General features: G+C 38.6%; 1 protein-coding gene across 1 annotated transcript in view; it reads right to left on the bottom strand.

The window, feature by feature from the left end:
* The window catches only part of tet1 (tet methylcytosine dioxygenase 1), a 192,007-nt gene that overhangs the window by 14,763 nt on the left and 150,722 nt on the right, over positions 1-26,522 (bottom strand). Inside the window, exons 7-9 of the mRNA XM_039737872.1 lie at positions 14,966-15,059; positions 8,776-8,984; positions 3,668-3,818 (exon numbers count right to left, since the gene is read on the bottom strand). Coding sequence (XP_039593806.1) covers positions 3,668-3,818; positions 8,776-8,984; positions 14,966-15,059 — 454 coding nt within the window. The remainder of the gene's footprint in view (positions 1-3,667; positions 3,819-8,775; positions 8,985-14,965; positions 15,060-26,522) is intronic.

Raw genomic sequence — 26,522 nt, forward strand, 5'->3', positions numbered from 1 at the left:
AAATGTAAATTACACACATACGTTTTTAAATAAAATAACCACCTCCTCATCTTACTAAGCACAGCCACACACTGACTCAGTTATTATGTTCCCTTTTATGAATATGACTTTTTAAACTCTTACCTTTAGCAAATTAGGAGAACAGGCCATTAAAGCTCATCACAGCCAGAACTCTGTGTATAAATGTCCACTGTGAAGCTGTGCACGCTCTGTCAGTGGACATTAGTCTAACAGCATATGTGCAATTGCTGAATATTGGTGAATATGATTAAAAAAACACAGAAGTGCTTCTCCCACCATATCAATTTCCAGTTATTCTGGAGATGATCCACAGTGCAGCACTATATTCCTTTTACAATTTATTCTGCCCTGTCCAGCTATCTTTGCCTACTACAGAGTCTCAAAGCAGCTAATTACATTTATATAGATCTTTTCTAATCTATGAAAAGTGCTTCATAGGCCACTTTAACCACCACCAATATGTAGCATCCACCTGGATGATGTAACGGCAGCCATTCACCACACATTAGCTATTAAGTTTTGAAGGGATGAGAGAGATAATAAGGGGCAGGGGATGATTAAGGGGGCAGTATGACCAGGACATGGTGGGAAATTTACTAATAACATCAAGAAACGCCCTACTCTGTTTGTGCCCAGGGTTTTTTTATGTCCACAGAAAATCAGGACTTCAATTTTAAGACACATCTGAAGGCAGGTGCCATTTTTGTGGCACAATTTCTCTGTCACTGCACTGTGGCATGGGGATCCGCACACAGACCACAGGGTAAGAGCCCCCTTCTGGACTCACCAACATCTCTTCCAGCAACAGTCTAAACTTTTTCCTAGATGGTCTCCCATCCAAGTACTGGCAGGAACCAAACATGCTTAACTTCATGTGCTTTACCTGTTCTGAAATGCAGGTGGTATGGCTGCTGGTGTTCTCTTAGCAGCACCTAATGGATGGCAGATATGATGTCTGTCCTCTGCATTCATATTCAGCAATGCATCCTTACTCCCTCATATTGAGCTGCTTTTAAGGATGCCAATTACAACATTTGGGATTCATTAGAAGAGTATCTTTAGAAATCCTCTGGCACATATGTGCACACCTAATATTGATAGTTACTGGACTGCAAATGGGACCCAGGCAATAATGGCTGAAAGGCAGTAGGGCTAACCATTACCCCAATGTGCCAACCTTTATGGTGCATATTTGCCAATATTCTTAATTGTCTCTTTATTAATTTTCAGATTTTATGTTCACACAGTTACTCTGGTTCTTGTCCTAATTCTGACAGTATTTTATTTACAAATCTCTTATTTATTTTTATTATTCAAGATCAGTTTGAAAATATTTTAATTGTGAGTATACTTATTTATCGCTTTCACTAAATATTTTATATGTCTTGGCGAAAGCAACATACATCATTTTTCAGTACATTTTTTTGCATTAACTGCACTAAAATACTGTAGAAATAATTCATAAAGCATTTAGACATGGAAACTTAATGTGTATATGAATTTCACAAAGGACTGTAAACAAAAGTCAATGGCTCTGAAATAATTTTACACAATCAAACTACTTCCTTAAATTACATTTCAAAAGCGCTACACCTCTCCATAGATGTAATGGGTGAAAACATGGCCTGTGTGACTGGATTAGTCAAGTCAAGTCAAATCAAGTTTATTTATAAAGCACATTTAAAAAACAGTCAATTCTGACCAAAGTGTTGTACAATCATACATTTTATCACATAAAATATAAATAAAATAAAACAAATTAAAATATTAGCATGAACATGACAATAAAAGAAAGTACAAGGATGTCTCACTCACTCCCCATTGATTCAAATGCCAGCATGAAGAAGCGTGTCTTCAGTAATGACTTAAATGTGACTAAAGAGGGGGCCGCTCTGATATACTCTGGTAAACTGAGAAGGAGCAGCTGCTGAAAAAGCCCTCTCTCCTCTCTGTTTATACTGGCTAGACGACCTACTGTAAGTGCCCTCTTTGGGGTGTAAATTTTTAGAAGATCTGAGAGGTAAAAAGGCGCAAGTCCAGTTAGGCATTTAGAAACCAATAAAACAATTTTAAAATCAATTCAAAAATGAACTTGACGCCAATGACGTGAGGCGAGTACTGGACAAATATAGTCACGTTTACGAGTGCGAGTTAAAAAACTGTCCGCAGCATTCTGCACCATCTGTAGGTGATGTAAAGATCCCAGATCAACCCCTAGGTACAGACTATTACAGTAATCTAACCTGGTGGGTATAAATGCGTGAACTGCTTTTACAAGATTATTTTGAGATAAAAAGGCCCTGACCTTTGATAAATGTCTCAACTGATAAAAACAGGATCTAACCACAGCATTGATCTGTTTGTCGAATTTAAAAGTTTTCTCAAAAATAACTCCCAAGTTCTGGGTATAAGGCCTCTAATATGATACCAGAGAACCAAGAGCATTGTTTAGAGAAGATGAAATTTCATCATTTCTGAAAACCAATATTTCTGTTTTCTTTTCATTGAGCTGAAGAAAATGTATTGGTATCAAGGATTTTATTTCATTTAAACACTTGTGTAACCGGGGCGCTGAACTGCCCTGCAGTGTTTTAAATGGCAAGTAAAGCTGAAAAGAAAAATCATATTTCCTAATTATGGAACCAAGAGGCCGCATGTAAAAGTACAGGACCAAGAATGGGGCCTTGTGAAACACCACAGCTAAGAGGGGATGAGGAGGAAGAAGAATCAGCAAGGCATACAGAAAGACTATGATTTGTTAAATAGGACTTAAGCCATTCAAGGGCAGTACCTTGAACTCCCACAAACTGCCTCCAACGTGATCAGAGAATTGTGTGATCCACAGTATCAAATGCTGCAGTAAGATCCAACGTAATCAAAATCGCAACAACACCAGCGTCAGTTAATAAAAGAAGTTCATTATAAACCTTTAAACTGCAGTTTCTGTGCTATGACGAGCTCTAAAACCAGACTGAAAATCATCTAAAATACCATTTTCATTTAAAAAATCTTCAGGCTGGACAAGAGGTCCAGAAGGATCATATACAGGTAAAATAATAGATAATTGAATGGCAGTGATCTTGTTTACCAAAAAAGTTTTAAAAGTCTTCATAAATATTAGGAGATGCTGAGAAACTGCCTGACTTAAGAGTTAATGGTGTTGAATAAAGCCTGTGGCCTATGAGAATTATTTGAGACTAGCATGGTGAGTTAATGTGACTTTACATCTTTGACTGCTTTTTGATATTCTCTTAAACAATTGAATAAAGTGCCTCGAGAAATATGCCAGTTGTCTTTCTTCCACCTTCATTCAGCACATCTACAGTACATGCACGTCTAAGAGCACAGGGGGTTTTGTTAAGCCAAGGTTCTGACTAATGTTTGCAGCGCTTACTCTTAAATGGAGCAACAGAGTCCTAAATAGTCGTGCATGTACGTTCAAACTGGCTGAAGATTTCATCTGCACTCAAATTAGAAGATTGTACAGTGTTAAATAAAGATGATTCTTTAAAAGCACAAGAAAAACAATTTGCAGCTGTTGAAGTGATACATCGTGCGCAACGTGCAGCAATATGTGGTTACTAGTATTTATATTTCCTTTAACTTTTGTATTGATATTTATTCAATTTAATTCAATTCAACTCACCTGTTTTGGATCATCTCCCAGAAGCCTGAACCTACGAGGGATTTTGCTGCGAGCAAACTTACAGCCATTGAAGTACATACTCCATGAGCAACCAAATGAGAAGGATGCGCCACAAGTCTCTGGATCAAGGCCCTGGCAGGCACAAGTGCGACTAAAATTAAATATATAAGCGCATTAATATATACCAAATTTCAAAAGGAGATAACTGACATGGTTTATGAATAAACAGCATTGTGATTATCAATTACACAAAGCATTTACCTTACTTTATGATAACAGATTGTATTTTCTTCACAGGGTGCATATATATTGCACTTGTAGACATAATGCATTGTTTCCTTTTTGGTTTTAATTAAATTTCTTTTGAACCTGCAGTGTATAGTTTAGTATAAGTTTGATGATAGATAGATAGATAGATAGATAGATAGATAGATAGATAGATAGATAGATAGATAGATAGATAGATAGATAGATAGATAGATAGATAGATAGATAGATAGATAGATAGATAGATAGTGTCAAACACACAAGCAAAGGAAGCACATCACTAGCTCTGGTCAAGAGTCGACATAGTCAGTAACCACCTTTCCGTTTTCCTTTAGAGTGAAGAACGTAAACCTTGGTGCTACCTGATGTCACTTCCACCACATCAGTGGAAGTTCTGCCCTTTCCGGTCTTTCCACTATTTAAAGAACATGCAGACTGGAAGTCGCCTTTCATTTTACACTCTGCTTCAGGATGGAGTTTTTAACAGAGATCCCTTTATGTTTACTGGTCTACTGATTCATCCTTTTTGTTTCATATTTGTGTCATTTTTTTGTATAAATTCAATGGGGTTCCAGGCCGGCTTCAAAACACTTTCACATTCACACATTTTCCCATTACAACAGATACATAGATAGATATTTTCTTGAATCCATGGGGAATCTATGGTGTCACGTTTACTATTCATAATGTAAGTATGCCTGAGGCAACTGGACTTGAGAATAGTAAGAGTCCAAATATAAAAATCAACACTAGCGTTGTATTCACACTCCTTCAGAGAACAGCCAGAGAGAGAAAAAAAAAAAATCACATCCCCCACTTTCCTCTTCCGGAAAGGAACCATATCTGGACTTTTTTTTCTCTCTTTCTCATTTAACGGAGCATGCATGATAATTAACAGACACTGTAACAACAATTAACGGTCTTACAATAATAATAACAATAGATATTTATAGAAATAGGCAGAAATGTTCCAACAATGCTGAAGTACTGGGCTTCCTTAGAAAATATAGCTGTTTCTGGACCTTTTTTGCATATACGCGTACAGTACTTTCAGTGTTTGTTGGCAAATTTAAATTTCAGTCCATATACTTTTATTCCCAAACAAACTCGTTTTTTATTATTGAGTATATCAGTCTCTGACATTTAAAATTATCCATTTCCTATAATTTTTTTTCAGTAATAGAACCTGGTTAGAATAATCAATGACTTGAAATAAACAGAATTCAACCAAAATAAAAAACAAGTAAGATATGTTAGAAAGCCTAGTTTCTATTAGGAACTAAAAGAGAATAGAGTAGACCAAGGTTTGCAGAACTTAACTTAGTACTTTTCTGTATAAAGCATTTGGAGTTTTTTTTTCGTTTTTTTTGTTTTACTAATATTATTTGCAGGAAGTGTGGTGTAGGCGTTAAGGTTCTGGACCTTGGACAACCTTGAGGTTGTGGATTCCAATCCTACTACTGCCACTATGTGCCCATGAGCATGTCACTTCACCTGCCTGTACTCCAACTGGAAAAATAAAACAAATGTTACTAATTGTATCACAAATGTTATAAGTGCCTTTGATAAAGGGATCAAGTGATAATAATATTATTAGGTTACTGTAGCGGCTTACTCTTGAACAATTCTATACACAATTGTCCACAAGTGAAACATTCCTATATTACATTAATTCCTGCTTTCTTCTGCTTTTCCTAGTGACTTGGCTTTGGATGATCGTCATTGCAAAACACAATTTTACTGGTAAGTGCATTCTTTTGAAATGAAACCAGTAATCAGTAGGAATAAAGTGAAATTTGAGGATATATTATTATAATTATTGGATGTTTACAATTTTTATTCGTTTATACCATTTAGCCAAGCACAGTATGCAGCTTTCTCACTAGAAATTCAACAGCCACTATTTGAAACAGACGTTGAGTTATTCTGCTATTTACATGTTGTGATTGAAGAGCCTGGGAAGGGGCGGGGGATTAATGTTGGAGGGGTTTGGGCCCCCTTATAATTTTCTCTGCCATGATCGAGGGGTGAAGGTTGACAGAATGGAATAAATAACCAAAATGAGAACTGGTGTGCATCTAAGAGTGTCCATAGTTAACATCAAAAAACAGCACTTGAAAACACTTCTAAACAAATAGTCTTTATTATGGAATATGCTATTGTAAAACAATTCATCAATCTGAATATGGATTTTCCAATACAGAATTACAAGACATTTTCTTAGCAGTTGTAGGTAGTAACTGACCGCAAAGATACCAGTCAGCCGGGGGGCTCATTCATGCCTGCATCCCCATCAGGAGAGTTCACAGCTACCATTCAACCTGGTATGATATACTTGTGCTAGGCAATGTAAACCCCACAAAAGCAAAGGGAAAAAATCTAAAATCTGCAAAGATGGCACCCCAGCCTGAAAACAACGTACTGAAAAAGCAGGTCCAAAACTTCCTTTAAACATAAAATGACCCAACAAAAGCCATATCAACATTTATGTCATTTATTATGCTAGGTGCTAGTTTTAGCCATAAAGAAGTAATCTATGTGTGAAGAAATATTTCTTTTATTTCTGAAATACTCTTGATCTTCTTTCATTGTGAACCTATCTTCTTGCTAATGAATTTATTTTTAAAATAACATGTGACAGGTGCCTTCCTTATCCCCTTCATAACTGAGGTAGGTAGCAACTGCGCACTTTTTTCCTCAACCACTTTGGGATAGCAATTTCATTGTCTTGCTTGATTACATTGTTTATCTTTTTGTCTCATCTTGGATTATGTCTCTTACATTTACAAAAGACACCTCGCCTGTTTATTTTAATCTGGACCTTTAAATGTGTTTCCAAACCCATAAGGAGCAATCTTCCTTCCTTTCTTTCTACAACCCCCGTTCCAAAAATTACAAAAAACTCCCAAACCCAAATACCTGTTTTTAGTAAGTTTCAATATTGCAAACTCGCACATGAAACATAACATCTTCAAAAGGAAACTAATTTTTTTTGCTTATCATTACCTAGTTTTGATGTTATATTTGACATAACCTACATATCGAGATTTTTGTAGTCAGACAGTGGTGGTGTGATGCACTTGGTCAAGTGTGTGCTTCATTTTACTGTGTCAACCATATGTAATAATAAATTTGAGCTAAACCGATTACACTACATTTTGAATCAGTGCATAGCCTTTCGTTTTTGAAAAAGCCAAAACTGTTGCCCACCTGCATGTCATCATTAAGTTCATCTGTTAATCACAGATTAGCATTTACGAAAAACAAAGAGGAAAAAAACAACATCAGAAATTAACCAGTGAAGCCAAGCCATGACTGAACAGTATGAAGTGTGATTTTTTTCTAAAACTAATGCTGTTTTTCAAACAAGGACTATTATGTAGTTGTATGTAGTATGTTCTACAGTAAGCAGCTCAATTGAACTAAAAATATTAGCCCCTGGTATAAAAAATACAAATATTGTATACAGTAAAGTATTCAGTTAGTTACATAGTATGCTGTACTTCTGATAGATCCAAATAACCAACAGCACTATAACTGAGGACCAGTGACTGAGAAAATGTCCTGGGGCAAACCCAACCAACACAGTTAGTCTTTCCATTATGCCCCACAAGCCTAAAGTCTGTCTAGTACCCCTACTCCAGGCTTAATTTACTGCTGTTGTAGCATTCTTTCAATATGGACAACAAATCAATAGACAATATCCCAGATATAGCAATCACCTAGGGAGTTCTACAGCTTAAATATAAACCAATTTGACTAGTGTTAGGTCTGTGTTAAAATTTTGACTTTGATATTAATACCAGCTTTCAGACCTCAGTACCATATGGCATCAAAACAGTCCTGAAGCAAATAACAGATAACCCCAAAACCTCCCACCTTACTCCAGCCTCCTTGGATGTGCCATACAATGGCTCACCTCCCTGTTTGCACTGCACTATGCAGAGCTTCCCTCCCTTAGCCATGAAGTCCCGATTGCATCGAAGCAATAAGAGGGGATCCCCTGTGTAGGCCCGACCACATCGAACGAGTAGTTTTGTTTCATGAAGTCTACAAAACTGAGGTACTGCAATAATAAGTGTCAAATCATGAGGGGGGATGAGATGAGGGTTTTAAGAAGAAAACTGGCGTTTACTTTCAGCACCGAAAATCCCAAAATGCTAATACCGTACCATTTTAAATTTGGGTTTTTCAGTACTTTTCCAGGACTGCTATGCTATGCCACACTTCTTGATATGCAAGACACACAGCAGGGGTCCTATATAATGCAGAAGCCTGTTAGACTTTTTAATCAAAGTTGTAAATTGACCAGTTCAGAAGACAAATAAGTCCTTTTTTCTAACTCTACACTAAAATTGTGTATGCAGGTGTACAGGTTTTACTTTCTATGTGGAGAAATTTACATCAAACTTTATTTAGCACTTATTTACATTTTGCATAGGTACCTTTGCAAATATTTAAATGACTTTAGAGTATCTGCTGATCCGCTTAATTTAGTTTCTTTGGAAAATGTATTTAACGTGTTTGACACATTTTTCTCTAAATCATCTATAAAAGTTAAACATAGCAGTGGCTTCAATACCCAGTCTTTTAAGACACCATGTTTGCTGTACATCAATTCAGAAAAAGATTCTCATAGCCATATTCTGTAAGACGCTTCTGCTCCCATTTGCATACTATAGCCTCAATCCTTGTTCCCTGAAGATGGGTGATTACGTTGTCATCAAAAGCTACTAACGGTGTCAACATGCCACTCAGTATAAAACCTTCACAAAACACAGACTACTAAGCAATATTTCTGCGAGATAAGTAGTTAGAAAAAGCTTAATTATGCAACTTACTCTTCATTTAGTGCACACCGTCTGCTTGTGGGAGAGCCGTACTTCCGCAAAGTCTCAGTCAGCTCTTTGTAAAGAGTGTCAGCAACGACTTGAGGTATTCCCTCCCATGCCAGAATAAGAATGACAACCACAGCATTCTGGCAGTGGTGACCAGCTCTCTGCCTAACCAGACACAGAAGTTTTTCCTCATCGCTGCCACGTCTGATTACCTGAGGGAAAAAACAGAAAGGGGTAAAAATTTCTTTGTATCACAAAATGAAGCTTTTTTAATAGTCCCAACACACAATGAAAGATATCTTTGATTCTTAGAAAAACGTAAATCAACGTTTTGCTTTTAAATAATTCTTGTGTTGGTTTCAAAATAGACATTTTTGTCAGCATTTGTAAAATGTTGTCCTATCATCAAATCAATGTCCAAACTGAAAAAGATAGGCTAGCATCTGGTGTGACTTGAAAGATATTATGCACATTGTTTAGTTAATTTGTATTATCTCCTATGTAATAGAATGCTGATTTGTGTGTGTGTGCGTGTGTGTCTGGTCCCACCGAACAATCTGATTGGCCAATTTGGCTTTGGTGATGCGATTGAAAGAGGAAGTGCAAATGAGAGACATATGAAGAGGAGTAAAAGCATAGTAGGCAAGCTGAGAGCCACTTTCAAACACAGCAACTTTAAAGATGTAAAGGAGGCTAGCAAGGCGCTTCAACTCTAAAAAGAAAGCTTTACAGGAACGCGCCTGACAGAGGGAGCGCCTGGCAAAAGAGGTTCAGACAAATAAGGATACCGAGGAAAGGCACTGATGGTACACGTACAGTAAGACATATCAAACATTATAAAATGAATTCTATTGCCTGTTTTTGGCAGGTAACATGGCTATTTATATACAGTGATCCCTCACTATATCGCGCTTCGACTTTCGCGGCTTCACTCCATCGCGGATTTTAAATGTAAGCATATCTAAATATATGTCACAGATTTTTCACTTGTTCGCGGATTTCTGCGGACAATGGGTCTTTCAATTTATGGGACATGCTTCCTCAGTTTATTTGCCCAGTTGATTTTATACAAGGGACGCTATTGGCGGATGGATTAGAAGCTACCCAATCAGAGCATGTATTACGTATTAACTAAAACTCCTCAATGATATGCGATATTCTTCCAGCGCGGTGCTTGATTGTTTGCTTTTCTCTGTCTCTCTCACTCTTTCTGCTTGACGGAGGGGGTGTGAGCAGAGGGGCTGTTTGCACAGAGGCTGTTTGCCTAGAGGATAAGGATGCTGCTTTATCGCGGTGCTTCGGCATACTTAAAAGCCCAAAAGGACGTATTGATTTTTTGATTGTTTGCTTTTGTGCTCTCTCTCTCTCTCTCTGACATTCTCTGCTCCTGACACGCATTCCTTTGAAGAGAAGATCTATTTGCATACTTTTAATTGTGAGAAAGGATTGTTATCTCTGTCTTCTCATGGAGCATAGTTTAAACTTTTGACTAAAAGGTGTTATTTCATGTCTAGAGGGCTCTAATAATGTTAACAGTGTGGGAGAGTTTATAAGGGCTTAAAATATATAAAAATAACCATACAAACATATGGTTTCTACTTCGCGGATTTCCATCTATCGAGGGGGGTTCTGGAACACAACCCCCGCGATCGAGGAGGGATTACTGTATAATTCTCTGATAGGCATGATAATATTTGAAATACTGCATCTTACAGATGCTAATCAACAAGGTGATCTACTCATTCATCCATCCCTTGCTGAATGTGCATGTTTCATTATTGAGTAGGTTGCAAGGCAAAAGTCAATCCTGAATGCAATGCTGTTCTATCATAAAGCACACTTACACTTTCATACTGGCATTATATGAGCCATCAGTTAAATTAAAATACACGCATTAATGATGTGGGATAAACTCTGTGGCGTAGCTAGGGGTGGGCGCCATTATTGGCCAAGAGGCTCAGTACAATTCGTGTGTAAGCAGCAGGGTTCATGAATAAAAAAACAAAAATTCTTTGATTTTTACCCACAAATGCTTCAAAAATAATTTTCAGACTGTCCTTCTGTGACGGCATCAGATACAGCAGTTGAAATTTATGAGGCAATAACAAAAATAAACATAAACATTACACCGATAATAATTTCTAGGAAGATAAACAACCAAATTATAATTTCATTTCATTATCAATCCGAATGCGTTTCTGCTCTGCACAGAAAACATCCTCACCTATCACTTTTACAATACACTGGTTCTGGTTTTCGGCGCGTATTTATATTAAACTAATGATTTGCACACGGCTTATTAGTGCGTCTATACTATATTCTTGTCTAGTTGATGCTTATAAATAATTATATGTGAAAAAATATTGCTGTTTCTCTCTATATATGAATAAATCTATACAAAATGTATCTTAATTTTTCTCTATACATCATTTTAATTTTCTAATTAAATAGGTTAACATATTCAAATATGTTGGAGGGCGGCAAATTGAAGCCCCGCCCTGAGCGGCACGAACTCTAGCTACGCCACTGGATAAACTGCAGTAGCCCAACAAACCCTATAAGGATGTTCAGGAGATTGTTTAAGCTGTGTAAGGCTGCACTAAATGGAATAATATGACATTAAACAGCTTTAATTAAAGAGCACATTGGCATATGCAAAAAGTGTTTCCTGTTGACAATATTTAAATCCTTTTAATATACTTACTGTACAATTATCACATCAAAGCGAATGGTATCACTGTTTTGACATTTCCAAATTGCAGGTTAAATTACTCTGGGTCACATACAGAGCCAATGGTATGAATTAAAGCCAAGCCTTATAGTTTACAGCCAAGTTCCATGTGCTCTAAGTTTTAGTTTTCTATGCCATACATCACATTAAAGTGCTGCCTAGTAAGTCTCAGTGTTTTTATTTTAAAAAGAAGCATTTCAAGTCATCAGCAAATGCATTTGTTAGAATTTATGTTTGTCTGGTTTGAGAGCATAGCACTTTTAAAGGTATTAACTATTTTGCTGCAATAGGCTATATGTACATGGTCGTGCTGACGTACTTCCAGTGAGGTCTCAGCCAGCTCAGTCACTTCCGTTGTCCATACTGCAGTTGTGATTTTTGTTTAGTGGAGAGAATGTCTGAGAAAAAGAAGGTTAAGTTTCAGCGTACTGGTAGCTCTACAGCTGAACACGGTTCTGTATCTTTATGTTCAGCTTCCAGTAAGTAAAACAAAGGTACTCAGTTTTCATACATTTCCCTTCAATGCAGAATCCTGATCTAAATGGATCATCGCTATCCGGAAAGAGGGAGCTTTACAGTTAGTCCCCATACCCGAGTTTGTAGCTGGCATTTTAAAAAAGAGGATTTTCACAGGCCAGGTCTGAGACAGGGTGGCGCTGTTGAAGAAGGGAACGATCCCTGTGTTGTTTGAGAGAAACAATTTCTCTGTTCCACTTTCAAGAACGGAGGTTTTGGGAGAGGAGAAAGCAACCGATGGAGGATGACACACTAGGCGATGAGGAGGATGATAAAATCCTCAAGGAACATGACTGTGCTTCTTTTCCAGTTCCAGTGGTTGTTGACCTAGCTCATGTCTCTCAGAAAGGAGATCCTCCAGCTGAGGTAAGAAACTGAGACCCTTACAATGAAGCAGCAGTTTGGCATTCACTTTTTTCTGGCTCTGACAGAGACATTTGCTTTTTAATACAGGTTGGATGTCCAGCAAACTCATGTTATTATGTATTAAGCTTACATACATATTCACCTGTCCCTGAATAAAGTTTAATGTCTAATTATTGAAATTCTATTGTTTTTAAAGAAGCCTAATGTAATCACATATTTTTTTCCATGTAACTTCATAGTAGACAAAAATTTAATACGTCCAGCTCTTATCTTTGTAATTGTGGATGTAGCTTTTATACTATAAATATAATTTGAAGCCCTTCTCCTTTTTAGCTCCTGATGCTTGGCACAATGTTTGAATAATGCCACTTCTGTCATTTACCATAAGTCTGGGCACATCTTAATCAGGTGAAAAATGCCATAACTAGTCTGTTTTGATATTAGCACCGGAAGTGAAGAAGCTGGCTGACACGGAATCTGGAAGAGAGTGTGCATATAGCCTATTAGGTGCCTGGTAGTTTGTTTCAGACTATGACAGCTCTGATCCTGTTTAATATCAAACAATAATCAAAACTTGTTAAAACTCATTGATCCAGCTTGTGATTTCTGGGCCCACAACCTATCCCGGAAACATCTGGCACAAGGCAGGGACAAGCAACTGGGTGGTATGTCAGTCATTTACAGGGTCTGCTTACGCACACATACACACACTTTCCAAACAGTTTAAAATCACAAATTTTAACTGGGAACTGGGTGAAAAATTGTGGAGTATCAAGAGAAAAACCCACCGAGACATGGAGAGAGCAAGCAGACTGAATGCAGACAATGAGAGGACAGAGGATTCAAACCCAGGATGTCTGGCTTGTGAGTCTTGTGAGGCAGCATTGACTGTGTCACTTGATACAAAGTCGTCTTCTTCAAAGCTCTGTTATTAGCTTGCACATTCTGCTCCAGTAAAACAAGATTCCTTTTTATGGTGCTTGCTACATGTATACATCTATTACAGTGTTAAAGCCTTTTGAATGCTGACGTCTTTGAAGTTACTAATGCTATTGGCTTCCTGACAAAATTACCATGCTCATCTTTGGGATGTGAGAAATTAATATTACTGCTATTAAAAAAAAACAAGTCAGTATAAGGAAAATATAGAAAATCGACATCAACAATGAATGCCATTTGAATAGCACAGCGCACTTAAGCACTGTTGCTGCACGTGTGTGTCACTTTATGGCCACAGTCTAGCCTTTTTCAAATGGATGATGCATTGTGTTACAAACAAATATGTAATCTTAAGATGACTCCATGAATATGACAGTGACTTTAATTTACTATAAATTACTTTACAATCCTCAGTCCTCAATCTAATGAAGACTTTTTGGGTCGAGGTGGAACAGGAAGTTTGCAGCATGAACAAGTTGCTAAAAATTCTGCAGGAATTGTTTGAGCCTACTAAATCCCTAAGCGATGTTTCCAGCATTTTCTTTAAGTTCACAACTCAAAGAATGGACTTGTAATCCCATCTTCCTGCTTGTGCATTCATGTTCTAATGGTACTCCAGTTTCTTTTGAGATGGCCCAGTACAAGTCAGTGTGGGTACATCCAAAAGTATGGCCTGAAATGGACTGGCACCCCATCTAGAGCTCTTTTCTCTTCTTGCACCCAATGCTTCAGCCTCCTTGACTCTAAAATTCAATTAGGCAGCAGCAGAAAATGAATGTTAAATGTTACCTTGAGCCAAATAATGAGAGAATGCTGACTTGGTGATTCACACTAAATGACCCCAGTATATTTGAATAGAGAAATGAGTCAGATGGCAACTGTGAGTAGTTTAATATGAATAATAAAAGGTAAGTCCACAAGCTTTTTCAATTATATTAATCAGGAAAAAACTGACACAGCTAAAAGCTGCCAGCTTAAAAGTCATAGTGAAACCTAAGATGATTACAAGATACAAGTGATGTGAATTGGGGGGTAACTAAAGCTCACAGATCATACCTTGGTCAAATAAAACAGTGAAAGGGAACAGGGAGAAATTTTTTTTGTCTAAATGAATAAGTAAATAAATAGAAGTGAATGGAAAAAATATATCACTTCAAATTAAGTCAGACAGCCATGTGTTTATGAAAGTTTGGGCAGGATTCGTTTTCTTTCTTGCTCAGAATTCCTAACTCATTTGTAAACATCTGTCACCTTGCACCATGTGAAATTGTGCCACAATGAAATCCCAACACCCTATAAAATGTGCAATATTAAATTATGGCACATGCAAAAAGAAAGCTGCCATCATTACGCCATAACCCATACCATTCTGTCCTATGTACATAACAAATTAAACAGATACATTCTGGATATAAAACACACTTTCACTAAGCTTCATCAAATGTTAACATCTGATGGATAAAGTAATAATAATAATAATTCTTTGCATTTATATAGCGCTTTACTCACTACTCAAAGCGCTCTGCAAAAAGTACTTTGATGGCTATAAGACTGGCAGGTAAACATAATGCATGGGCATCTCTTATGAAGCTTTTCGAAAACACCTTTATGTTGTAGAATCATAGTTGTTTATACACTTACCCATTTTGCAATTGGGCATCCCTGAGAACTTTTCCCTTCTTTCCCAGTATAAATCACTACTTCAATTCTGACAGCTTTCCCTTTCTCTCCATACCTGTAAAATAAATATTTAACAGTATATGATAATTCAGTAATCAGTTTTTTCTCCATACCTGTAAAATAAATATTCTATATTATAATTCAGTAATCATTCTTCATTGCCTGATGCATCTGCTTAGTTCAATCCAGGGTGACAGTGAACCATGGCTGAGCCTGGCTGATTTGGGCACAAGGCAGTGGTCCTGAATGGAAAGCCATGTAATTTTAGTGTTGGAACTTTAATTGAAATCATATCAAAACTAACTGTAATGCAATAATAGGTTTATTTGAGATTACTTTAAACAAGACTTTAATGTAAAACTAAAGTTATGTGGCACTGGGGTATAGTTGATAGCACTGCAGTCTCATGATTCTAGGGGTTGTATCTCTGACCAGTCATCGCCTGTTGGCATGTCCTCTCCATGTCCATATGGATTTCCCTTCCGCCACTCTGGTTTTTATCTTACATCCCAGAGATTTGTGTGTTAGGTTAATTGGCAATCATACATTGGACCTGTATGAGTGAATGTGTGTGACTGTCTCCTGGGATGGACTAAGTGTTAAACATCAGTTCCCATCTTTCTCCAGATGGGCACAGGGTCCCCCAACCCTGAAGTGGATACACAAATTAGAAAACCAAACTATGTCACAGTACTGTTTATAGACTTCACCTCAGCATCTAACACTGTTGTACCATCAGAGCTGATCAGCAAACTATCAGACTTGTGACTTCCTCAACAAAAAATGTTGTATTTATTAGCTGGCACACCCCAACATATGTGAACTGGCAGCAACACAGGGTACTGTGCGGAACACACCCATTGTACCGTTTTTTACATCTGTGACTGTGTGGTCAACATAGCTTCAAAACCATCATTAGATTTGCTGATGTTACCACCATCATAGAGTACTCTTGATCAACAACAATGGGGATGCTGTTTGGAGAGAAGCATTCACACCATTAGATCCAAGGTCAGTTTATTTTAACTTCAAGTCATAATGTTGCTTACCATCCAATGATATTGACACCAGCATGACAGTTTCTTATATACACATACTGTATTATCTGAGTTTATATTTAATATATGGTGTTGTACTCATTGTCTGTTGTTAGTATTGATAGCAGTACAATACCTTGTAGAAATGGCAATTAATTTAAAAATGAAGTTGAATCCCAGTGTTCCTCATTCCATCATACTATTTGGTGTGCAGGTTAGCACACATGATACAAGAGATCTTTATTTTGTTTGCCTAGTGGTTTGAGATATCGGCCTCCTCTGTCTCAGACTCTGATTCGTCCAAAATGCAACAAAACTGACCTTATTGCTTCTTTATGTAATTTGCGTAGAGTAGGATTTATTTATTTTTCATTTAAAGGGCAACACTAGTAGCTGAGGCTGTTAATTAGTGAACATTAGAGGAAAAATCAACTTTAATTTCAGTGAGCTTCACATACGTTAATACTTAAGAGTTATAATAGTAGATAATGATGTGATGACCACTGATATTAACCTATGATACCTCTAATTTTTGATACATTGTGTGCAAAAACATCCACCTGTGTAATGGTTCAAAACCATGGTACAAATGAGTGTGGTGCTATGCAAGCATTCAACAAATAACTGGCTCTTTAAACATTGCCCTCAAGTTTGCATCACTGTGATCTACTGTAGCCAAGTCAGATGTTTAATTTTTTGTCATAATTCTTGTGTGTAACTTTTGAGCTTTTGTAAAACATATCTATCTATCTATCTATCTATCTATCTATCTATCTATCTATCTATCTATCTATCTATCTATCTATCTATCTATCTATCTATCTATCTATCTATCTACCTATCTATCTATCTACCTATCTATCTATCTATCTATCTATCTATCTATAGGAGGAGTGGTGGCCCTGAGGCTAGGGATCTGTGCCAGCAATCTGAAGGTTGCTGGTTCAAATCCTGTAAATGCCAGAAGTGATTCTACTCCACTGGGCCCTTGAGCAAGCCCCATAACCTGCAATTACTTTGTAACGGATATGACATTAATCTGCATCCAGCTCTACAAGCAGGTTCTCCAACTTACAGGGAAAATTTGGGGGCCAGTACTCCAAACACTGTAAAAAAAAAAAACAAAAAAAAAACTTGGTGCTGAAGTGTCACTCGCTGAACTTGGGTCCCAATCCAGGTGGGTCATCATGTGGCAACGTACTATCAGCACATGCTCCCAAGCCTTTTACTGTATCTATCTATTATAATAGTGCCTTATCTATCTATTATAATGAGCCCTATCTATCTATCTATCTATCTATCTATCTATCTATCTATCTATCTATCCTTTAGGTATTCTAGTTTACACTCATATTTCTAAAGTATGACAGAAGCTCTGGAATGACCATAAAACTAGGGACGAAAAAAGCAGAATTGCAAATTGTGCAGAGCTAAGCAAAGGTGCATGACACTACAGTAAGGAAAATATAGACAAAAATTATTTCAGTTTCAACAGTCAGAGGTTATGTTTTTTGCCTGTTTTTTTTTTTTTTCAGATATAATCTAACCTTTACCAGTTTTTTGTTTTCTTTTGTAGATGCATGTTGATGCAGCCCCTGCCCCAGCTTCAGACTAATATTGTAAAATGGGTGTCTTAAATACTAGGTGGGGCATGGTATGATAAAGTTCCACAAGTACCAGTATACACAATAGTGTGGGTGGTGAGGCTTGACATGATAATAATTATGGGGGGTGTTAAATCAGCTAAATGACCTCCTGGAGCCAGGCCTGTTTAGCAACTCTGTAAGTCCTGTGAAGTCACAGTTAGGCACACAACAGCTCAGCTCTTTCAGTAGGCCTATTTACTTATAAACCAATGGCTCAAATATGAAACACTTGACTTAGAAAATACAATCTGTCTTGTAATTTTTCATGGCTATTTTTGGCTTTTACCCATTAAAAATAAACCAATATTATTTTGTTCAATGTTGGTAACAGTGAGATATTTCAAAACATAACTTGCTTTCCTCCCACTGTCTAACATGTTCCTGTCAGACTAACTGGTGGCTCTGAAGTGTGAATGAGTGCCTTGCGATGGACTGGCATGCCATCAACAATTGATTCCTGCCTTATGTCGAATACTTGATCTCTTTTTGCTTTGAAGATTTGTGCTTACAGTCATCTTGCCTGTTCTCTTTTTCAGACAGCTTTTTTCTAACACCTTTATAAGTACTCATACTGGTAAAGAGGAAGTTTTATTTGAATGTTTGAATAAATTGTATGAGACTTACTTGACAGGTTATGCTTTTATAAATCTAGATCACACACATCTTTCTAATACTGCAGAAAACTCTCTACGAATTAAGCAAACAGCTCATTGCTGGTTATTGTATTAGAATATCTTTCCTGCAATTCAACACGCACATCACAGCAGAGGATTCTTTTTCTACACAATCATCCATCTGTTCATATTTTAATGAAGCCAGTGACAGTGTTTATTTACCAAGCCAGTTACATTTTTATTTATTTCACCTAAAACAGTACTATAACCAAAAAGCAATCTACCACATAACTTTAGAAATGTATTATTGTTTGTATGTGAACATTGCTTAGTCAATAACAAAATGAAGAAATAATTTCTGCCTCTGACTGGATTGTGGGAATGGAATCCAGATTCTTAAATTAACTTTGGTGCCTGTACTTTCAGAATTAATATTTGATGTGGAACTATATCTAAGGCTTTTTGAAAGTTCTAGGTAAATCATATTGTATGCTTTGCATTTATATATTACTCCACTTGTGAGTACAGAATAACAATTTGGTTTGGCACAGTACCTTTTTGTCTGATGTTACGCAACGGCACACAGTACCAGTACCTTTATTGTTATACAATAGTAATAATAAATAAAATTATTAATAAATATGGCATTAGATGTCACTTTTCCACAAATGAATTTGTTACATTTACATTTCTGATTTCTTTCTTTTTGGCTGGTACTGTAACATCCCGGCCAGGTTGAAGGCCTTTTGGAAGTGACTTTTGGCCTCGGCTGATGCTGAAAGACAGCAGGACCCGAAACAGAGGCAGAGTCTTTTTTGTGGGGGGAGTGGTCTCGATGGAGAGGATTCAAGAAGGAAAGTGTTGTTGCTTTACGGAGTCTGAGTTTTTTTCGATATTGATTAACAGCATCTCTCAGGGCCAAAACAATGAGAGTTATAGGCAATTGTAAACAGTTCAAGTTCTTAAGACATATGGTTTTTTTTTTGGTGCTATAATTCCTATTTTTTTTTGTTCCAGACAGTGAACTGTTCTCTGAGCCCTACTTCGCCCTTCCGGGTTTCTGAGTGACGTGGAGGTCGCTACAGTACTATTGGTTCACTCCCATTTTCCAAACATCTACCATCATTGACATAGATCAGGCCCGCATGAGGTTCTCTAAGCAAGATGCTGCTGCTGTTGGCAAGTGCAAGCATAGCAGCCGACAAGTTCGCTGTCCTGCACACACGCAGCCGAGCCCCCAGCACTTGGACAACCGGTGCTGGTTAAAGTAAAAGGGCGCTCGTTCTGTTTGGCGCACCTCTTTTCATTCCCAATCCCTTCATCTCGGCCTCCCCATTGCTGCTTTTGACATTGAATGCAGGCAGACTGAAACTGAGTCAAGAACGGTGTTTGGGGGTGACAAGTGGGGCAACCGCGACTAAGGGGGCCCTGCTTTTGAGGTCTGTGAGCGGATTTGTCAAGTTATATTCTCCAATATATAAATATATTTGTGATGCTTCTAAGAGGAACTTTTTTAAAATCCCTCTTCAAAGTCAAATTCCGTACATGTATGTCTTTGAAAACATTCCATAGTCCACCTTCATCGCCAGAAAAGGGTCGCCAGTATAATCCCTCCCTAAAATAGGTATGACCCATTAGTCGCTGGGTTGGCTTCTCCTATCTATAAAAAAAAGACTCTGCATACAGATTAGACTACAAAAATGTCATCATTGACTTTTTCAATCAGAAGGCAAGAAAAGTGGATTTTCGTCTGTGAACCTGGAAACTGGTAAGAGATTTCATGATGATACCTCTACATTAATTTCACACTTCCTGTTGATGTTGAAACACTGAAAACTCACATTTTATTTATAGGCCATAAACATGTCCGAATATGAATGCACAAAAACATGTATCGCTAATGATAACCGGCTGACATGACATCAACGTGAGTTATGACTATAACATCCTGCATATCGAGACTCAGGGTATACTTGCAATTTGAGTAATTTTCTAGAGAAGGACCTGCTAATTTCAGCATGACATCGCATTTCACACTGTTGTGGTACTGTCATGAATTATGAATTGCACTTTTTAATAGATTATATCATTATATTTTGATAAAGTCCACATATTATCTTGCTGAATATTTAATTTTAGCTGAATACTGTAATGAGAAAATCCGGTGTATGTTAACATTATTTTTATTAAATTCGCACACACGTTTATACAGTCCACACATACCTGTAACAGCGTTTGACGTAACTGGGGCCCTGCTTGAGTTTGGTCAGCCTTAGGCCCTGCACACCCCTATGGACTGAGCACCCCTTACTTTCATACCAGTGTGAATTTTGTTGATAAAAACTATGACGAAAAATACTATTCAACGACATTTTTTATGTAACGAAAACGGTACCAAAACTAAATAAAAATGCGCCATTAATGATGAAAACTATGACGAATACTTTTAAAATTATTGTTGACTAAAAACGAAACCGTTACAAAGAGACAACTAGACAGTGAATAATTCTAAGCTCTTTGCAAATCTCTATTACACATGATGTGGATAGCCAACAAGTAATCTTCAATGCAATGTTGCAATTTTAAAAACTCATCAGGAAATCATTACGTCAGCCAGAATCCTAGTCCACTCCGCTATGTCGGTCAGCGTGATTCTCGGGTGAAGAAAGCGGTCAGACATACAGACCATCTTTAATTACAACGCTGACGAAAATAAAACCCAGTGTAAGCCATGTGGAATGAAGCTCACAGGAAAGAACACCACAAACCTGAAGAGGGGTCTAGAAGCTCGCCATCTTACCAAGGTATGTAACATTACCTAGGTGGAGACTTGCTCTGTCTCTCGTTCACCGTGCTAATACTAGTGCGTGTAGTGCGTCTATTTACTTTAGGTGTGCTGCTAGTAGGAATGCCACATCGATAGTAATGTAACAACCACAAGTGTGGTAGGCAACCATCCAAATAATTAGTTGTGATTCAGACCTATGAATGTAATACTCTGATCTTCACCCTGTCAAGTAAGCAAACCTCCTGCCATGGTGCAGTGGACATCTGAGGTTCATGATCATAAGGTTTGGGGATTTGTAAGGGAAAGCAAAGGTGTATACACCTAATGAGATCCAATTATGGCAAAACAGTTTTTGTGAATTCTTTGGCAGGTACTGTATCATACATCCATCCATCCATCCATTTTCTAACCTGCTGAATCCAAACACAGGGTCACGGGGGTCTGCTGGAGCCAATCCCAGCCAACACAGGAACCAATCCTGGGCAGGGTACCAACCCACCGCAGGACACACACAAACACGCCCACACACCAAGCTCACACTAGGGCCAATTTAGAAATACCAATCCACCTAACCTGCATGTCTTTGGATTGTGGGAGGAAACCGGTGTGCCCGGAGGAAACCCACACAGACACGGGGAGAACATGCAAACTCCATACGGGGAGGACCCGCGAAGTGAACCCGGATCTCCTAACTGAGAAGCAGCAGCGCTACCACTGCGCCACCGTGCCGCCCTATATCATACATCTATACTAATAAAAGGCAAAGCCCTCACTGACTCATTCATTCACTCACTCACTCACTCACTCATCACTAATTTCTACAACTTCCCGTATAGGTGGAAGGCTGAAATTTGGCAGGCTCATTCCTTACAGCTTACTTACAAAAGTTGGGCAGGTTTCATTTCGAAATTCTACGCTATTGGTCATAACTGGAACCTATTTTTCTCCATATACTGTAATGGACGTTAGCCCGATGGCCGTGGAGGGTGGAGGTGCGTGTGACATCATCACGCCTCCCACGTAATCACGTGAACTGACTATGACCGTAATACATAGAAAAGAAGGAAGAGCCCCCAAAGAGCGATGAAGAAAAACGCCGAATACTTTATTCGCGAGATACAAGTTTAATGAGAAGACACAAGGTATAAATGAGACTTTGGATCACTTTGTAACGGAGTTAAAATTGCTGTAGCGAGAAAATTTTAAGTGCTGGGTCTTAGCTAACATTAAATAATGTCATGGACATCGCGAGATCGCACGAGATAGCACAGGCACAGCTCAGAAGCTTCGATGCATGTACTCCGAGCGGCTCACGTGAAATGACTATGAACGCAGTAGGCAGAGAAAGCAAGACCGCTAAAGAGCGCGGAGAGTTTTGCTCACGTAAATGTGTTTGCAAGAAGTGGCGTTTCCTGCACTGCAAAAATACTATAAAAGTCGGCCAGCTGGCGCATGCGCACGCGCGTGCATAGCTGTGCCGGCCTTTGAGATGCTGACTGCGCTTCTGCCTTAAGTGAAAGTAAACACTTTAAATTTTTTTCCCTCTTCCCATGAGCTATAGCCCAGACAACTGTAAACACAGGATCCCATTTCTAGACCGCGGCAAACTAATATTAAGGCGCTTCGCACTTTCTTTTACACGTATACGATTATGAGGTCATCAGGTCGGGTTATGAAGACACGCACAGGAGTGGAGGACCAACAGTGCCATCCCAGACAGTTAATGGCAGGGCCGTCTCTCCAGTCTACACGAGACCCACCGCAACGCTCATATCATCAGCGAAGACCTCTCTGTACACTATATTAAAGAAAATGGCAAGTTTCTTTTCTTTACACCTTTTTTCCTTTTATCTCCAACCAAAACCTTTCTCTCTTAACACTGCAGAGGACACAAAAATGATTTTCTTTTAATTGTTGATAATGCCGGTAAGGCACATTACCACAGGCAGAAATTCGGACGTTCACATAGAAAATGTAATTTCTATACCACAGCCGTCGTGTAGCACCTTTCAAAAGGGATCAACTACCAAGAGATGATCCATATACACTTTAGCTGCTGTTAGTACTACTTACCTGTTATGTTATACCGGCTTTAAAATGTAGCTTACCCGAAACCACCCCACTGGTGCTCAGTGTATCTTTACTTCTTAAAACGTTAATGTTTTACTGTTTAATAGCTTATAGACTACATTTTATTTTTTTTCCTTGCACTCAGTGAGCGAGGCCAATGGGTGATCAGTTATATATATATATATATATATGAATGACCTCCAAAGAGCGCGGAGACTTTTGATCACGTGAATGTGTCTGCAAAAAGTGGCGTCTCCTGCCAAAACTCGAGCAGCCGGCGTGCGTGCATAGCTGTGCTGGCCTTTGAGATGCTGACTGCGCTTCTGCCTTAAGTCAAAGTGAGCACTTTTCATTTTTTTCCTCCTCCCCCTGAGCTATAGCCCAGACAAGTGCAAACACGGGGCCCCTTTTCTACACCGCGGCAAAATAATATTAAGGCGATTCACACTTTCTTTTGCACGTATATGATTATGAGGTTGTCAGCTCGGATTATGAAGACACGCACAGGAGTGGAGGACCAACAGTGCCATCACAGCCGATTAATGGCAGGGACGTCTCACCAGTCTACACAAGACCCACCGCGACTATATATATGTATATATATATTATATATATGTATGTCATGTGATTGACATTGTCATGAGTGTTGCTGTCATATATATGCCTGCCTAAATAAGTCACCCTTGCTTTGCTCTTACTTTTTTACCGTTCATTTAATCATGGCTAGTGGCGGAAAAATTATAAAATGGAAGGAGGATGGCTTTACCAAAACAATTATTGATGGCGAATCGATTATTCATAAAGCTTGAATTGGTGATCTGTTTTTCTGTGTTAACCTCATATTTTTCATACTTCTTCTCAAACTAAGGTGGTGCGAGGATAAAATGAATCGTGATGCGCTGATCAATGTAATCCGTGTACCAGGAAATCATGCATTGACAAAAGCTCCCCTTTGCTTGTAATGCAAAGTGTGATTAAATGCATTATTTTTTAACGCGTTATGGAGCACATGCATCGAAGCTTCTCGGCTGTGCTTGTGCTAAGAAAAGGAAAGATTTTAAAAATAACGTAACACGATTGTCAATGTGACCTTTTGTAAGTAGTGTCTGGAGGATTCAGTGTGGAGAAACCCTATAGAGACAGCGTGTGTATTAACTTGTGGATTTTTCTGTGAGTATTTGGTGGCAGTCTGACGAAGTTGCTTCGGAAGACAGCGTTAACTGAGCTCAGCTCAGAGCAAAATGAGGTGGGAGGGGAGATGATGACGTGACTCCCCCACCCGCCTTAACTGTCAATCCCCCACAAACACAGTCTGTCGGAATTTGCATAAGCACGCCCCTTCACCTACAATTTTAACTTAGTTACAAAGTGATCAAAACTCTCGTTTATATCCTGCGTCCTCTCATTAAACTTGTATCCCGCATTACCTGTGGGTATGTGAAACGCCAGCGGTAGCCTGTCTATGAACTTAGTTTAAAGTTTAGGTTTACACCTTGCTTTCTTTCCGAGGTAGCAGCACTCATGAATATGGTAGTATATGTCACTCGCTCACTTCTTATTGTTTCGCTGCCTTCTCAATTATATAATGCATGTTTTCTTAAGCGCTTTTTGGAGGTCTTCATGGTTTTCTACGCACTGCGTTGACAGTCAGTTCACGTGATTACGTGTGAGGCGTGATGATGTCACACAAAACTCCGCCCCCCCACGTCATTCCAGCTCAACTCCATTACAGTTAATGGAGAAAAATACCTTCCAGTTATGACCATTAGGCGTAGAATTTCGAAATGAAACCTGCCCAACTTTTGTAAGTAAGCTGTAAGGAATGAGCCTGCCAAATTTCAGCCTTCTACCTACACAGGAAGTTGGAGACTTAGTGATGAGTGAGTGAGTGAGTGAGTGAGTGAGTGAGGGCTTTGCCTTTTATTAGTATAGATACTGTATATATATATATATATATACACACACCTATCTACATTATATATACACACACATACATACATATACACACACACACATATATAATCTGTGTGTGTGTATGTATATATGTATGTGTCTGTATATATGATGTTGATAGGTATGTATATATATATATATGTGTATATATATGAAGATATGTATGTGTATATATATATGTATATATGTATGTATGTATATATATATATATTGTGAAGGATGGCTGGCCATTTATCCTGGCCAATACCCCCAAGCCACCAGGTGGAGCCCTCCTTGCAGCATGGAGGTCCCCAGAAGACCAGCAGGGCATCATGGACAATGTTTTTATGCACAGCCCTGCTGGATGCCATGGGGGTCACATGAGGGAGCTGCAGGGAGGACCTAGGGCTTCTTCGTGCCCTGTGACCCGGAGGTTCGTCATAGGAAGAGCGACGGACTTCGGGTTGAAGAAAGAACTTTACCTGACCCGGAAGTGATTGAGAATCACATGGACTGGGGATAGGGAACACTTCCGGGTCAGGGAATATAAAAGGACTGTGGGAGCTCCCAGACGGCGAGCTGAGCTGGGTGGAAGGGCGGCAATGCGTCTGGGAGCTGGAGGATTGTATTTGTAGTTATTATTGTGATTGTTTATGAGTATTGTGGTGGAGAGTGTGCTTTGTGCACGGTGGCATAAAAATAAAGTCAACTTGAGGACTTTTACCTGGTGTCTGGAGACGTGGACAGGGGTTCAAGGGAGCGAGAGCGCGTTACCACAATATATACAGTATATATATATATATATATATATACAGTATATATATATATATATATATATATATATATGTAGACTCAAACCGATTATAACAGCAGCATTCCAAGCTGTGAGAAAACACTAAAAAGGAGGCGTGTCAGACGTCGTGGTACATTTTCTGATGCAGCTAGACAAAAACAACTTTGTGACGCTGCGGCCAAATACACAAAACAATTACTTTGACAATCATGTTACGTTATTTTCAAAATGTTTCCTTTTCTTTTTCTTTACTTCATTAACACACTACTTCTCCGCTGTGAAGCGCGGGTATTTTGCTAGCATATAATATATATAGTATAAGTGTCATAATAGGATTGTCTGGAATCCTGTATAGAAAGAAAGATGGCCCCTTGCCAAGGAGGGAGGATGGGGTGAAGAACAATGATGGACTGGTGTCCCGACCAGGTTGGAAATTGATCCTTTACCTGGAAGGGAGGCCAGAATAATTTCAAGGATTAGGGGAACCATAGGACAGGCTGTGAATTGTAGTCCCGTGGAACAGCCCTGCTGGTTGTTGTGGATGCCACCAGGGGGAGCAGCAAGGATAGACCACCCCTACTTTATGACAATATCACCTGACCCTGAAGTACCCTCTCAGGACTTTGCCCAAACACCGA

The sequence above is a fragment of the Polypterus senegalus genome, chromosome 1 (genome assembly GCF_016835505.1).
Source record: "Polypterus senegalus isolate Bchr_013 chromosome 1, ASM1683550v1, whole genome shotgun sequence".
In the NCBI taxonomy this organism is placed as follows: Eukaryota; Metazoa; Chordata; class Cladistia; order Polypteriformes; family Polypteridae; genus Polypterus; species Polypterus senegalus.